This window comes from Lissotriton vulgaris, chromosome 12 (genome assembly GCF_964263255.1).
Source record: "Lissotriton vulgaris chromosome 12, aLisVul1.2, whole genome shotgun sequence".
In the NCBI taxonomy this organism is placed as follows: domain Eukaryota; kingdom Metazoa; phylum Chordata; class Amphibia; order Caudata; family Salamandridae; genus Lissotriton; species Lissotriton vulgaris.
This window is the reverse complement of record NC_141700.1, coordinates 23,923,966-23,939,775: the sequence shown is the minus strand read 5'-3', so window position 1 is coordinate 23,939,775 and position 15,810 is coordinate 23,923,966. Positions and strand designations below refer to the sequence as shown.

General features: G+C 49.5%; 1 protein-coding gene across 1 annotated transcript in view; it reads right to left on the bottom strand.

Annotated features, from left to right (window-relative positions):
* Positions 1-15,810, bottom strand: part of SLC5A5 (solute carrier family 5 member 5) — a 103,348-nt gene that overhangs the window by 13,183 nt on the left and 74,355 nt on the right. The window contains exons 12-13 of the mRNA XM_086946802.1: positions 10,468-10,554; positions 6,872-7,068 (exon numbers count right to left, since the gene is read on the bottom strand). Coding sequence (XP_086802928.1) covers positions 6,872-7,068; positions 10,468-10,554 — 284 coding nt within the window. The remainder of the gene's footprint in view (positions 1-6,871; positions 7,069-10,467; positions 10,555-15,810) is intronic.

The following is a 15,810-nucleotide window of genomic DNA, read 5'->3' as shown; positions in this document are numbered from 1 at the left end:
ACTCTTTGCCCATATCCCTACCAGACTGACCAAGCGCAAACCTAGAGGCTAGAGGAGGGCACTGTATCTTCACCTTGATTTGTAATATATTGGTCTCAACAGAGAAAGACAGACATGAGGCATTAAGTTATATTGGTTTAGATTTGTTTGCAAACTGACTGCTTCATTTACCCTTCAAACAAGTGCAAGACAGGCAGCAGGGCCACAAGCTTGACTCAAACAGAAAGCAAGCACAGTACAGACAGCAGGACCGCAAGCCTGACTCAAACAGAAAGCAAGCGCAGTACAGGCAGCAGGACCGCAAGTTTGACTCAAACAGAAAGCAGTAGCAGCAGCAATGCAAGCTTTCCTTAAACAGAAATCAAGTGCAGTACAGGCAGCAGCACTGCAGCCTTCCCTCACACACAGGACAGGTGAATCACAGCAGTACAAACTTCTCTCATACGTGGGACAGGCGCATCACAGGCAGCAGCACTTCAAGCTCAACACACACAGGACGGGTGCAATACTAGCAATGGCACTGGAAACTTCACTCAAATAGAATACAAGTGCAGTACCTGAGGTAGCAGTGCAAGTTTCACTCACATACAGGACAGGTGCATTACAGGCAGCAGCACTGCAAGCTTCACCCAAACAGAAAGCAGTAACAGCAGAAATTCACTTTTTGTCTTAAACAGAAAGCAAGTGCAGTACAGGCAGCAGCATTGCAACCTTCCCTCACACAGAGGACAGGTGAATCACAGGTAGCAGCGCAAGCTCCCCTCACACACAGGAAGGTGCAACACAGGCAGTAGCAGTGAAAGCTTAAATCACATACAGTACAGGTGCATTACAGAAAGCAACACTGCAAGTATCATTTATTCATTGGCCAGGAGCTGCAAATGCAGCAAAAGTGCAAGATTTCATCACACACAAACACACATAACCCATCAAAGCACACGCAGCAGTACGGCAAACATCGCACAAACAAAAGTCAAGTGTACCACAGGCAGCATAAAAGCAATCTTCATTGTCACACAAAACAAAAGACATGCACAGTTTGGACATCAGTGCGTATTTGTGTGTGTGCATGTGTTGCACGTGTGTGTTTATACCACACAGGGGACTCTGCTCCCCTTTAGAAGATGGTGTTTGCAGAGTTTGGCTCTGTATTGCTGCCCCTCTCCTCTGCAGGTGGTGATCCACAGTAAACAAGAGGCTGCGCACGCTCACACAGTAGCTCATCGTGCCGGGACGATGGGTGAGACAAGAGGCAGCGTGCACTCCCTCAGTAGCTCATCGTGCCGGGAGGATGGCTGAGACAAGAGGCAGCATGCTCCCTCAGTAGCTCATCATGCCGGGACAATGGCTGAGACAAGAGGCAGCATGCTCCCTCAGTAGCTCATCGGGCCGGGAGGATGGCTGAGATGAGAGGCAGCACGCGCTCCCTCAGTAGCTCATCGTGCCGGGAGGATGGCTGAGACAAGAGGCAGCATGCACTCCCTCAGTAGCTCATCGTGCCGGGACGATGGTTGAGACAAGAGGCAGCTCGCGCTCCCTCAGTAGCTCATCGTGCCGGGAGGATGGCTGAGACAAAAGGCAGCACGCGCTACCTCAGTAGCTCATCGTGCCGGGAGGATGGCTGAGACAAGAGGCAGCGTGCACTCCCTCAGTCGCCCATCATGCCGGCACGATGGCTGAGACAAGAGGCAGCAAGCGCTCCCTCAGTAGCTCATCGTGCCGGGACAATGGCTGAGACAAGAGGCAGCGTGCTCACTCAGTAGCTCATCGTGCCGGGAGGATGGCTGAGACAAGAGGCAGCACGCGCTCCCTCTGTAGCTCATCGTGCCGGGAGGATGGCTGAGACAAGAGGCAGCGTACACTCCCTCATAGCTTATCGTGCCGGGACGATGGTTGACACACGAGGCAGTGTGCTCCCTCAGTAGCTCAGCATGCCGGGAGGATGGCTGAGACAAGAGGCAGCACGCGCTCCCTCAGTAGCTCATCACGCCAGGACGATGGCTGAAACAAGAGGCAGCGCGCGCTCCCTCAGTAGCTCATTGTGCCAGGAGGATGGCTGAGACAAGGGGCAGCCAGTGCTCCCTCAGTAGCTCATCGTGCCGGTAGGATGGCTGAGACAAAAGGCAGCCAGTGCTCCCTCAGTAGCTCATCATGCCGGGACGATGGCTGAGATAAGAAGCAGTGCGTGCTCCCTCAGTAGCTCATCGTGCTTTGAGGATGGCTGAGACAAGAGGCAGGGCGCGCTCCCTCAGTAGCTCATTGTGCCGGGAGGATGGCTGTGACAGGAGGCAGCGCACGCTTCCTCAGTAGCTCAGCATGCCAGGAGGAATGCTGAGACAAGAGGCAGCGGGCGCACCCTCAGTAGCTCATCACGCCGATGGCCGAGACAAGAGGCAGCGGGCGCTCCCTCAGTAGCTCATCGTGCCGGGAGGATGGCTGAGACAAGAGCCAGGGCACGCTCCCTCAGTAGCTCAGCATGCCAGAAGGATGGCTGAGACAAGAGGCAGGGTGCGCTCCCTCAGTAGCTCATTGTGCCAGGAGGATGGCTGAGACAAGAGGCAGCCAGTGCTCCCTCAGTAGCTCATCACGCAGAGACAATGGCTGAGACAAGAGGCAGCGGGCGCTCCCTCAGTAGCTCATCGTGCCGGGAGGATGGCTGAGACAAGAGGCAGGGCATGCTCCCTCAGTAGCTCATCACGCCGGGACGGTGGCTGAAACAAGAGGCAGCGCGCGCTCCCTCAGTAGCTCATTGTGCCAGGAGGATGGGTGAGACAAGAGGCAGGCAGTGCTCCCTCAGTAGCTCATCGTGCCGGGAGGATGGCTGAGACAAGAGGCAGCCTGTGCTCCCTCAGTAGCTCATCATGCCGGGACGATGGCTGAGATAAGAAGCAGTGCGTGCTCCCTCAGTAGCTCATCGTGCTTTGAGGATGGCTGAGACAAGAGGCAGGGCGCGCTCCCTCAGTAGCTCATTGTGCCGGGAGGATGGCTGAGACAAGAGGCAGCCAGTGCTCCCTCAGTAGCTCATCACGCCGGGATGATGGATGAGACAAGAGGCAGCGGGCGCTCCCTCAGTAGCTCATCGTGCCGGGAGGATGGCTGAGACAAGAGGCAGCGGGCGCTCCCTCAGTAGCTCATTGTGCCGGGAGGATGGCTGAGATAAGAGGCAGCGCGAGCTTCCTCAGTAGCTCAGCATGCAGGAGGATGGCTGAGACAAGAGGCAGGGCACGCTCCTTCAGTAGCTCATCACGCCGGGACGTAGGCTGAGCCAAGAGGCAGCTCGCGCTCCCTCAGTAGCTCATTGTGCCAGGAGGATGGCTGAGACAAGAGGCAGCGGTCGCACCCTCAGTAGCTCATCATGCCAGGACAATGGCTGAGACAAGAGGCAAGGCTTGCTCCCTCAATAGCTCATCGTGCCGGAAGGATAGCTGAGGCAAGAGGCAGCGCTCGCTCCATCAGTAGCTCATTGTTCTGGGAGGATGGCTGAGACAAGAGGCAGTGTGCACTCCCTTAGTAGCTCATCATGCCGGGACTATGGCTGAGACAAGAGGCAGCGGGCGCACCCTCAGTAGCTCATCGTGCTGGGACGATGGCTGAGACAAGAGGCAGTGCGTGCTCCCTCAGTAGCTCATCGTGCCGGGAGGATGGCTGAGACAAGAGGCAGCGCGAGCTCCCTCAATAGCTCAGCATGCCGGGAGGATGGCTGAGACAAGAGGCAGCGGTCCCTCCCTCAGTAGCTCATCATGCCAGTACGATGGCTGAGACAGGAGGCAGCACGCGCTCCCTCAGTAGCTCATCGTGCGGGGAGGATGGCTGATACAAAAGGCAGCGTGCACTCCCTCAGTAGCTCATCGTGCCGTGACGATGGTTGACACAAGAGGCAGTGTGCTCCCTCAGTAGCTCAGCATGCCGGGAGGATGGCTGAGACAAGAGGCAGCCAGTGCTCCCTCATAGCTCATCGTGCCGGGAAGATGGTTGAGACAAGAGGCAGCGTGCTCCCTCAGTAGCTCATTGTGCCGGGAGGATGGCTGAGACAAGAGGCAGTGCATGCTCCCTCAGTAGCTCATCATGCCGGGACGATGGCTGAGACAAAAGGTAGTCAGTGCTCCCTCTGTAGCTCATCGTGCCAGGAGGATGGCTGAGACAAGAGGCAGCACGCGCTCTGTCAGTAGCTCATCACACCGGGGCGATGGCTGAAACAAGAGGCAGCGCGCGCTCCCTCAGTAGCTCATTGTGCCGGGAGGATGGCTGAGACAAGAGGCAGCCAGTGCTACCTCAGTAGCTCATCATGCCGGGACGATGGCTGAGATAAGAAGCAGTGCGTGCTCCCTCAGTAGCTCATCGTGCTGGGAGGATGGCTGAGACAAGAGGCAGGGCGCGCTCCCTCAGTAGCTCATTGTGCCGGGAGGATGGCTGAGACAAGAGGCAGTGCAAGCTCCCTCAGTAGATAAGCATGCCAGGAGGATTTCTGAGACAAGAGGCAGCGGACGCACCCTCAGTAGCTCATCGTGCCGGGACGATGGCTGAGACAAGAGGCAGTGTGCTCCCTCAATAGCTCATCCTGACAGGAGGATGGCTGAGACAAGAGGCAGCGCGTGCTCCCTCAGTAGCTCATCATGCCAGGACGATGGCTGAGACAAGAGGCAGTGCATGCTCCCTCAGTAGCTCATCATGCCAGTACGATGGCTGAGATAAGAGGCAGCCAGTGCTCCCTCAGTAGCTCATCGTGCCGGGAGGATGGCTGAGACAAGAGGCAGCGTGCACTCCCTCAGTAGCTCATCGTACCGGGACGATGGTTGAGACAAGAGGCAGCTCGCGCTCCCTCAGTAGCTCATCGTGCCGGGAGGATGGCTGAGACAAGAGGCAGCGTGAGGTTCCTCAGTAGCTCATCGTGCCGGGAGGATGGCTGAGACAAGAGGTAGCGGGCGCACCCTCAGTAGCTCATCACGCCGGGACGATGGCTGAGACAAGAGGCAGCACGCGCTCCCTCAGTAGCTCATCGTGCCGGGACAATGGCTGAGACAAGAGGCAGCCAGTGGTCCCTCAGTAGCTCATCATGCCGGTAGGATGGCTGAAACAAGAGGCAGCATGCACTTCCTCAGTAGCTCATCGCGCCAGGAGGATGGCTGAGACAAGAGGCAGCGTGCTTCCTCAGTAGCTCATCGTGCCGGGAGGATTGTTGAGACAAGAGACAGCGTGCTCCCTCAGTAGCTCATCGTGCCAGGAGAATGGCTGAAACAAGAGGCAGCGTGCACTCCCTCAGTAGCTCAGCGCGCCGGGAGGATGGCTGAGCGAGCTGAATGTTTCCCTCTGTCGGTAGATGTCCTTGGTTAGACTCCTGGTGAAGCAGACAGAGCCGTCCATCGGGGTGAAACAAATTCATGATTGGCATGTGCAAAGGACTCTGAGACCAGAGCCAGGCGCCCTGGCCCTGCGGAGAGGGTACAGGGCATGCAGAAGGCAAGGAGGTGAAGCTTAAAAGAGCCCTGCTTCAGACTGTGTCCACACGCTAGAGTGCATGCAGACTGTTCAAAGAGTACCATACATTGTGTAATAGTGACATCTCCTACACACAACTAAGCATGGGCGGAAAATCCGTTCCGCTCGCGGATTTTGCGGATTTTCGGTAAATTCGCAATCCGCGAACGCTCGCGAATTTACCGAAAATCCGCAAATTCGCACGCAGCAGATTTTTTTTTCTTGGTGATACAATTTTGCGGCGTGCGGTGTAAGTTCGCAATTGCTAACATGTAGGTGCGGCGGGCAGCAACAATCTCGCACTTGCAAAATTACAAAAATTGCAATTCTGCACAAGAAATCTACTAGCAAGCAGCATAGACCTTCTGAAAATGATGATTTTTATCAGAATAACTCCTCAGGTTGACATTTGCCTGCACTTTTTTGGATTTGAGGCCTTTTGATTTTCTTTGGATAACTTTTGGATTAGAAATCAACTTTCTCATATAAGCTTGTTTGGGACATTACAGTTGCTGTAATGCTGTTCTGCAGAAAAACGAGTTTTGCAATAGTGAAAGCATTCAGCAGGTTCAAAAGTTCAAACTCATCATTAGTAACCATTCCCTGTAGTGCTTCCTGACAAGGGCCCCTCCAGAGTTCAGTTGCTAGTTGCAACAATTGTTTGACCCTGCTCTGACCCTCACAGCAGGCTCATAGAATAGCTACAAGTAGGCCACAAAGGTCCTGGAAAAAAAAATTGCACTGCAACAGAAAGCAAATTACAGATAAAGAAGCAGGTGCCAGACTGGAATTTTAAAACAGTGACACATTAATAAATCAACCCCAAATTAATTCATGTCAGTTGAAGCAGGCAGGTGTGCTTGCTTTTTCCCCCCATAATCTACAGTGATGATGAACCAGAGGGTGGCATTGATGTACCAGAGGGTGGCATGGGTAAAACAGAGGGTGGCAGGGGTGAAACAGAGGGTGCTGGGAACCTGTGATGATGAACCAGACGTAGAAACAACATAATCGTGACCGCTGCGAGCCGACATGTAAGTTCGCAATTGCGAACTGGTACAAAACCCTCGCGAACTGGCAGAAATCCTTGCGAACTGGCAGAAATCCTTGCGAACACAAAAAAAAAATCCGCAAATTCGCGAGAATTCGCGGATTTTGCGGATTGCGAGTTCGCAAATTCGCAAAATTCGCGAACGCCAGATTCGCAAAATTCACCCATGCTTACACACAACACTTATAAGTGGCAGAAGTGCAATATTTTGGACTACATAAACACAAGTCACTACTGTTGTTAATCTTTAAATGCACTGAATCCAACTGTGTGATTGTGCAAAGAAGACGGCGCAGCCACAGGAGTAAAGTGCAGTCATTTTCCACACACATTCTCCACTCTTACCTTTCCAGCGACATTGTGTAGTTTTTCGGGGGTAAAGGGCCCCAAATGATGCTGCCGTTGGTGGTATTACGCTGTGGGCAGAAGCTGGCGTGGGTGGGCAGCACCCCCATGATCTCGTTTGAGGGTGGGTAGATGGACCCCCCGATAGACACCCATAGGGTGAGCGTAAGCCCCACCATGAGACCAGTGAAGACGCCCTGTGCATGAAAGGAGAGAGGACAGAATGAGACAAGGATGCTGATACACTAGTGAGATGCCTCCCTGTTACCACGGGGACTACGGCAGATCAGTGCTTTAAATGGGCCGGTACTCACAGGTACTGAGTACCAACTCTTCTTATTTTTATCACTCTGAGTACCAACACTTCTCTACTGCCGCGGAGAGTACCGGTACTCATGAAAGGATAGGTGCATTGGCTGCTAGGGCTGGTAAGTTGTCTATGACAGTCAAAACAGTTCTGTAGCCCTGAGCCGAGCCCCCGCTGGACTATTCAGCTGGGCTCATTTGCATAATATCCTGGTGTTCACCATCATGCTGTGCTTTAGGGAATCGAGACAGCCCGGTGACAGTGCAATTAAGAAAGCCATTGGAGGTAAGGAGGTTAAAATGGCTTTAATCCCACCGATTCTTTTGTGTGAGTGTCTGCTTATGTTTGTCTGTTTACTTGTGAGAGAAAAGAGGGACAACATCGGCACACTCTTGGGGGAATATTAAAGGAAATATGTGGAATGCTTTGTGTGTGCACATTTTTCTGCTCGACAATACATAGTATTGTGCAGAGTAACAACAAATAACAGTATTCAAGCTGCATGTATTACAAAACAAGGAAATGCTTTAACATCACTGCCTTTGTCTTTTGTTTTGTGAAACAATTCAATCTGTTTTGTTAATGAAATTCATTTCCCATGTGTTTTGGTATGTGCTACAACTAGTATAGAAGTCCTGTCTTACCACTGGCCACGCCCCTAGCCCCGCCCACTCGCCACATTTAAATGAGTAGCTTCACTATTTTTTTTCCCATTTAAAGCACTGCGGCAGATCCTTCTTCTCCTTTCCCCCATTGTCACTGTTTGTCCATCTATCTCTTCCTTTTACTTCCCCCTTTTGCGTTTTTCTCTCGTTTGTTCAATCAAGGTCAAAGCCTGATGAAGAAAAATAATTCCATGTCCCCAAGAATGAGAACTGGGGGCTCCACCTGCAACTTCTAGCTCAGTTTAATCACTGAATGTTCCCTTTCCAATCTGAGGCAGATTGTTCTGGCACCAAGCAGTGGTGTCAAAATGTGATTTTTTTCATCCTTATGCTTGAAATCTCGTAGCCAGGGAAATTGTGTGAGATGCTCTTACACACAAAAAGGCATTTTTTGTAAAGTCAAGCAGAGAATGTTGCGAGTGCAGCTTAAGGGACCGTGGCACACATCCCGCCTCACAGCCCAGCCGGGACTTTTCCTATCCAGACCCAGTCCTCCACCATCACACATGATGCAAACGACATATGTGCCATATAAACAGAAATTGTGAGAAATGTGGAGAACCTAGTACTTGTGATTACCCCAAGAATACGGATTCATAATAAATCAATAGATGTGCCCAGCCCGTGGGAGGGCTCTGTGAGCTCAGGGACCTTGGTCAGTTCATAAATGAAATGAGACTTCTGAACCTGCAGAGAAATCTGCCACCCTTTGCTTACTTTTTGAAATTTCCGTGAAGGTGGGCAAACTTTGCCCACTTTGCACTTGTCTTTGCATGCAATGGCTCTTAATGCTCAATGTAATTTTTAGGTGGGCTTGTACTGGTGGATGTGCCCTCTGACCCTTTACACAGCCCCACAGAACATAAGTGAGTGGCCATCTCGTACAGTCTTTCTACAATGGTTTCGAAGACTTCGTATGTGTTTGAACTGTTAGGGACCGATTCACAGGGCCATATGCACATGTACGTTCGACACATGTACCAATGGCGTTAATAACGAGAGCACTCAATTCACAAACAGTGAACTTGCACCTTAAGATGGATTTACCCATGCATAATATTGTGCAACAATGGTGTAATATTACGCCTCTCTATATCCCACTCTGGGGCTGGGGACAAGACGTGCCTAAGGCCTGGATGCTCAGGAATGTTTGGGAACACCCACCAACTCAAGGGTTTGTGGATGCTCCAGACTTCTTTCCTGGTCCATTTCCACCTCAGAAATTGTGAAAGATGTTTTCCAGTCAAAGGCAGGAGTAAGTCCCTTTCCAGGGTGCTTATGGGCAAAGGGCGCCTCCCAAAATGGCGAAGATGCAAAGGAATGGGTTTTTTCCACAGGGAAATATTTTGTGCCCGTGGAGAAAAAAAAGAAATATTGTGCAATAGGTTTCTGAATGACTGATATTTCTACATTTGTAAATCTGTGCCTACGTCAAGATGTAAAGAAACCTTGTCAATTCAGTCTGTGTGTCGGATCTTTCAGAAACAATTGTGTAGAGGAGCGTTTTCCGACATTGGTTAGATGAAGAATATTGTGTTGCGTGCCGTCAAGGTGATGTTTTGGCACACACTTCTCTGGATTCTGTCATTCAAACTGATTACCAAGGAAGGAGTTTCTAATGGGGGTCTGGGTATAGAATATTGTAAACAAAATATTATCTGACAGAACTATTGTGTCCTAAACATTGTCTACAAAATGATCACCCATTGGAGTTAATAATATAACATCTGTACCCAATGGCGCAACATTTTTGTTCGATGATCTTTTTGCTAATGCTTTTCTGACATGTACTGTAACCGAGAATGGTCACTTTACATCCTTTCTAGTAGCACAACTCAGACACAGCTCCATCCATGGCAAACTCATCTTCTTGAATCCAGTCTGGCTTTCCCAGAAGTCTGACTAGGTCTCCTCTGTCTACCTCAAGCTGAACCTGACCAAGACAGAATTTGTCATGATCAGTAGAACAGAACATCACAGCTTAGCCTGGCTTCCCAAAATGAAATTCGTTGATGGCATCCATTGACAAATCAATGGGAACAACCCCAGACACTGCCCTTGCCTTCAAAGACCATGTTGCCATCTCCAGAAGAATGTGACATCTTTCCTCCTTGAAACTGACTTCTTATGAACACAATGCCTGCAACCACCCGAAAACCACAGTAGTTCTCTCAGAGTCATCATAGACTCTACAGCGCGCCTTCTGACCCACGGAGGACTAACTACACTTGAGGGACCACTCCACCCCACATGCGAGTACATCGCCGGATCACGAAAAAAACTGCAACTCAAAGTAAAACAGAAGCCTAGCCTTCTTTGTATAGCACCCTACAATCTGGAACAACATCCCAGCATCAGAAATGCTCCTCCCCTGCTGCAGTTCATAAAGGGGTTAAAGATGCGACTCTTCAAAGGATGCAACGTCTGCGCACTGTAAGATTCATCGCCCTGCAACATCCAGTTTTGCTGTACACAATCCTGAGTCGTAACTTGGGGTTCCCACCCTTGTTCAGGTCCCCACTGCTCTCTCTCTGGCTCTTCATTTTACAAATATATATACACATACATACTTACATAATACATAAACAAGCTTTAGAGTGGTGAAAACAAACCTACTGACTTACCGGGGTATTTGTGGGTGGGATGAAGATGCCGAGGATGAAAGCGCCAAGCAAAGGCCCACTCATCACCCCCATGATGGTGAAGGAGCCCTGCAATAGAGAAGGAGTTGGTGATTCAAAGACATGTGCAAATCTAGGGTGCACAGGAAAACGTGGACACAGTCAGACTCCTTGTTATGACTAGGCATGGGCGGAGTTCTGCTATGTGGATCTCCACTAAGTGACTCAAAAAATATGCTGTGCTACGTGGAGTTCCGCAAGCAGCAGAGTGCGTTGGATTGCGCTGATTTTTAGCACCCGGTGCTTGTCCCACGCTGGAAAATCAGCACGTACAGCACCATGTGCGGCGCAAGAGGGCAATCCTTTTTCTCTTCCGGGGAATACTCATCAATAGTCATAAGCGCTGAATTATCTCCGCCCATGTGTGGGAACCCGGAACATATAGCATAATACATATATATGTGTATATAGTAGAAAAGGAGTACATAGTATGAAAAAACTACACACATATACAAGTATAAACAATAATATGCAGCCCAAAACATATCCAATAGGCTAAGAAAGCCAGAATTACATGCATTTCTCTAGTATGAAAATAACCCATAACATATAATGTAAGAGGAGGACATGTACAGTAATTGCATTCCGCAAAACAACCTTAGATTTTCATCAAAGAAAACAGGTAATGACAGGTAATTAGACTAAAGAAGGCTGTATAAATAAAGAACATCCCTGTACAGAAAAGGAAACTGGCACATCGCCTTTAAGGCCTCAGAGAATCTGAGCACTTTGCCTTTAAGGCCTCCAGGAGAAACCTGCTCCCATCATGCAACACAGGTGACAGTTAGGTCAGTTCTTTTTTACGGCTCTTTCTGAGTGGAACCTGGAGCTTGAGCTCAACTGATTTTGGCTTGTTTCAGTCAGAATTTATATTCTACCTACTTTATTCGATATTTCTTATTGCTGTTGGTATTTTTCAATCTTTTTCTGACTAATTGGTCATTTTTTTTTAGTCAGATATGCCATCTTTATTTTATAAATGTCCTTCCTGTGGGAAGAAGATATCTAAATCCGATCCTCATTCGGTCTGTGTAGTGTGTTTACCTTCTTCTCACAACACAGAGACATGTTACCAATGTCTTCAACTTTCAAGAAGAACTTTGAAGGAGAGAGAGAAGATCAGACTTCTTGGCTTAATGGAGAGAGGAAAACATCATGAAAAGGGCACAGAGAGTTATCTTTCCTCTGGAGGGCCCTCCTCTCCGAGAAAATGGCAAAGACCTGCTTCACCAGAAGCTAGAAGTAAGAAAAGGCTTCATAGCGTGTCGTCAACGTCGAGACCAGCTAAAAAAGTAAGATCGACGTCAAAGACAAGATCGCCGTCGAAAAGTAAGTCGATGTCGAGACCAGTGGAAAAAGTAAGATCGACGTCAAAGACAAGATCGCCGTCCAAAAGTAAGTCGATGCCAATACAGGCGGAAAAAGTAAGATCGACGTCAAAGACAAGATCGCTGTTGAAAAGTAAGTCCATGTCGAGACCTGCGACGTCAACGCCAGTGAGATCGACGTCGAAGACCAGTTCGCCGGCGAGAAGTAGACCGACGGCAAGGCCTGAAAAGTAAGTGAGATCGACGTCCGGATCGCCGTCGAGACATAAGTTGATGTCGAGGTATGCTGCAGGCTCGAAGCATGATAAATCGCAGTCGACGTCGAAGCGACCATCGAAGTCAAGGAGGTCGACGTCGAGATCTCCGCCACCTGTTCCAAGGTTGGCGTTGAGGCGCTCAAGATCAACCCCTTGGACCCGTCAGAGGTCTTTGTCGAGGTCAGAGACGACATCAAGGATACCGCGTGATCATCAGCGGTCGACATCGAAGGTGCCGACGTCGAGGGCTTCGTCCCATAGATCTCTGTCGTCCAGAGTGTCACCTCCATGGTCATCGTCGATGGTGGCTCATTCTGGTTCGATGTCGAGGCATTCGACGTCGAGGGACAGACAAGTTATCCCTGCGAAAGAGTTGGAAAGACCAGCGTCTAGATCACGGTGCTCGACCTCGAGGGAGACTTCTTCTTCGCTGGGGATAAATATTATTCAAGTTACGCCAGAGGGTTGCTGGAACCTACGATGAAGACTTTCTTTACACCTGCCACAGTGGGCTCGGGCCCTCAAGGATTTCAAAGAAATGCAAGGCTCCAGACCAGGATCCCCTTTTCTCCGTACTGACCCTCCACCGGATTCTCTTATAGTCGCCGCTGCCAGGAAAGCACATTCTGCTACTTCTATCTCATCTGCTCCACCAGAGAAGGATAGCAAGAACATGGACTCCTTGGGACGGAGAATGTGCAGTATGGCAGGGTCTGTGATTAGAGTGGCTAGTGCAGCCGCTCTACTGGGGCGATACGACCAATCGTTATGGGATTCCTTAACAAGATTTGCGGAGAAATTACCCAAGGAAGATTAAAAAGATTTCTTGGAGATTGTGCAAGAAGGAGGCCAGGTTGCTAGCCGGATTATTAGTACGGCGGCCGATTCTGCTGCTTTAGCAGCTCATGGATAGGCCCATGGCATCTGTTCACGAAGATCAGCATGGCTTCGCCTCATGGGCCTCAAGCCTGATGCTCAGAGGAAGATTGTTAATTCGCCCTATAATGGATCATTGTTGTTTGGGTCTCATACAGACGACGAAATGGCTAAAATGAAGACTGAGTTAGATACTCTTAAGGCGAGGCCTTGAAAAGAAAGTTTCATTGTCGCTTTCGCCCCTATGACAAGAGGTCTTTTCAGCAGCGAGGGCAAACCTCTAACTGGCCATTGCAGAACCAGGGTCAAACGCAACAAATGTCCCAGTTTAAACAAAGCAGACCGGGACGGGGCAGAGGCGGTAACAAACAGCAGTCAGCAGCGCCAAAGCAGCCGCAGAACCAATGAGATGGGTCTTCCTCCAAAGCTGTTGTCCACTCCTGTAGGAGGAAGTGTTTCATTACATCTGGATGAGTGGAAGCGCATAACAAAAGACAAATGGGTCATCGTCCAAAATGGATATCTTCTCAAGTTCAAGACTCCTCCTCCATTTATACCTCCGAAAGGCATTTCTCACCGCGGCCAAAGACTGTTGCAAAAGGAGGTGAACACCATTAAGCAAAGGTGCTATAGAGAAAGTTTCAACTCCTCAAAGAAATCAAGGTCTCTACTCTTGTTTCTTCCTTGTACAAAAAAGAGGCCCCACCACAGAATACAGACCTACACTGGATTTGAGACTGTTGAACAAATTCATTCGCATAGAGAAATTTTGAATGTTAGCAGTCCATCAAATTTTCCCTCACCTTCACCAAGGGGATTGGATGTGCTCCATCGATCTGCAGGACACATACTTCCACGTACTGATATCAAAGAAACATCGCAAATTTCTGCGGTTTTGAGTGTCTGTCCAGCATTACCAGTATTCAGTTCTTCTGTTCATGCTAAAGTCAGCTCCCCGAACATTCTCCAAGTCTATGACTGTGGTGGCCGCCTTCCTTCGCAAGCATAGGATATTCATTTATCCTTACTTGGACGACCGGCTCCTGAAGAGCTAATCTCCATCTCTGCTGCAGGATCATCTCTCAAGCTGCCTTCATCTGCTACACAGCTTGGGCCTTCACGTCAATTTCAAAAAATCCATACCAAACCCAACGTAAAAGATCCATTATCTAGGTTCCTTCCTGGACACCGAAAAAATAAGCGTGTGTCCTTCGGAGGAGAGGTGGTTATCAATCCGAGGAAAATGCTTGACCCTTCTTCACAAGCAGTTCCCGGCAGTTCGTCAGGTGTCATCCCTACTGGGATCAATGGCGTCGTGCATCTTTATAGTACCAAACACACGATTACACATGCGTCCACTACAGCAATGTTTGGAGGACCAATGGATGCAAGTATCAGGGTGCAGGGAGGATCAGATAATTCTCCATCAAACAGCCAAGGATTCCATATGGTGGTGGATGAAGAGATCGTACCTGATGAAGGGAGTCCCTTTCCACCAAGACCCTCCACCCCAGACTCTTGTCACGGACGCTTCTCTCCAGGGTTGGGGTGCTCATATGGGCCCTCTACAAGTACAAGGTCTTTGGTCCGGCCTCCGAACTGAGTTACCACATCAATCTGCCAGAGTTGAGAGCAGTACATCTAGCTCTCAAGTCCATGTTTCCGTCATTCTAATTCAAATGGACAATACAACAACAATGTATTATTTGAACAAACAGGGAGGTACCCGATCAAGAACACTCTCCATAGAGGCTCAAACAATTTGGAACTGGCTTCTGGCAAGAGACTTATCAATAGTAGCTGTTCATCTACCGGGCTCCCTCAATTCTCAGGCGGACTTCCTCAGCAGAGACTTTGTCGAAGCACCCGATTGGGATCTCAACGACGAGGTTGCACGCAGCATCTTTCCAGAATGGGGAACGCCAGACATCGACCTGTTTGCAGACGCGGTAAATGCAAAGTGCCCCGTCTTCGCATCCAAGTTTCCCCAGAAAGGATCTCAAAGGAATGCCCTTTTGATCGAATGGTATCAGAACTTACTGTATGCTTTTCCACCGATCCCATTGATACCAGTGGTAATCAACAAGTTGTACAGGGCCAACTCTAGGATGATCCTATTAGCCCCGGAGTGGCCTCACCAATGGTGGTTTCCGGAACTCCTTCAACTATCGAAAGTGCCACACAAAAGGTTACCATGTCGCCCGGATCTTCTATCCAAGAAGGCAGGGAGAGTATTTCACCCCAACTTGTCCTCCCTCCGGTTGACAGCATGGCTCCTGAAGTCATCCAATATGGTCACCTACAATTGAATCCAGACTGTATGGATATTCTCATAGAAGGGAAACGACCTTCTACGAGAAAGTCATATGCCTTAAAGTAGAAGCGATTCTTCCTATGGTGTGTGTACAATGGACACAATCCGATCCGGGGTCAGGAAAAGGTGATTTTACCTTATTTACTGCATTTGTCTAGATCTGGGCTTCAGTTTGCTTCTATTAAAGTTCACCTTGCAGCAATCACGGCCTATAGGAAGTTCCCCAACCAGACTTCTTTCTTTAGAATTCCGGTGGTAAAGGATTTTCTAGAAGGCTTGAGAAAGGTTTACCCACCAGTCAGATCTCCCTCTCCTCCATGGGAGCTTAACATTGTGTTGACAAAGTTGACGGGGGCTCCCTTTGAGCCGATTCATAAAGCTTCCTTACAGCATTTAACGTGGAAAGTTGCGTTCTTGGTGGCCATTACTTCTGCTCACAGGGTGAGCGAGATCCAGGCTCTTTGCTGTAAGGAACCTTTTACTGTGTTCCACGCTAACAGAGTGGTTCTCA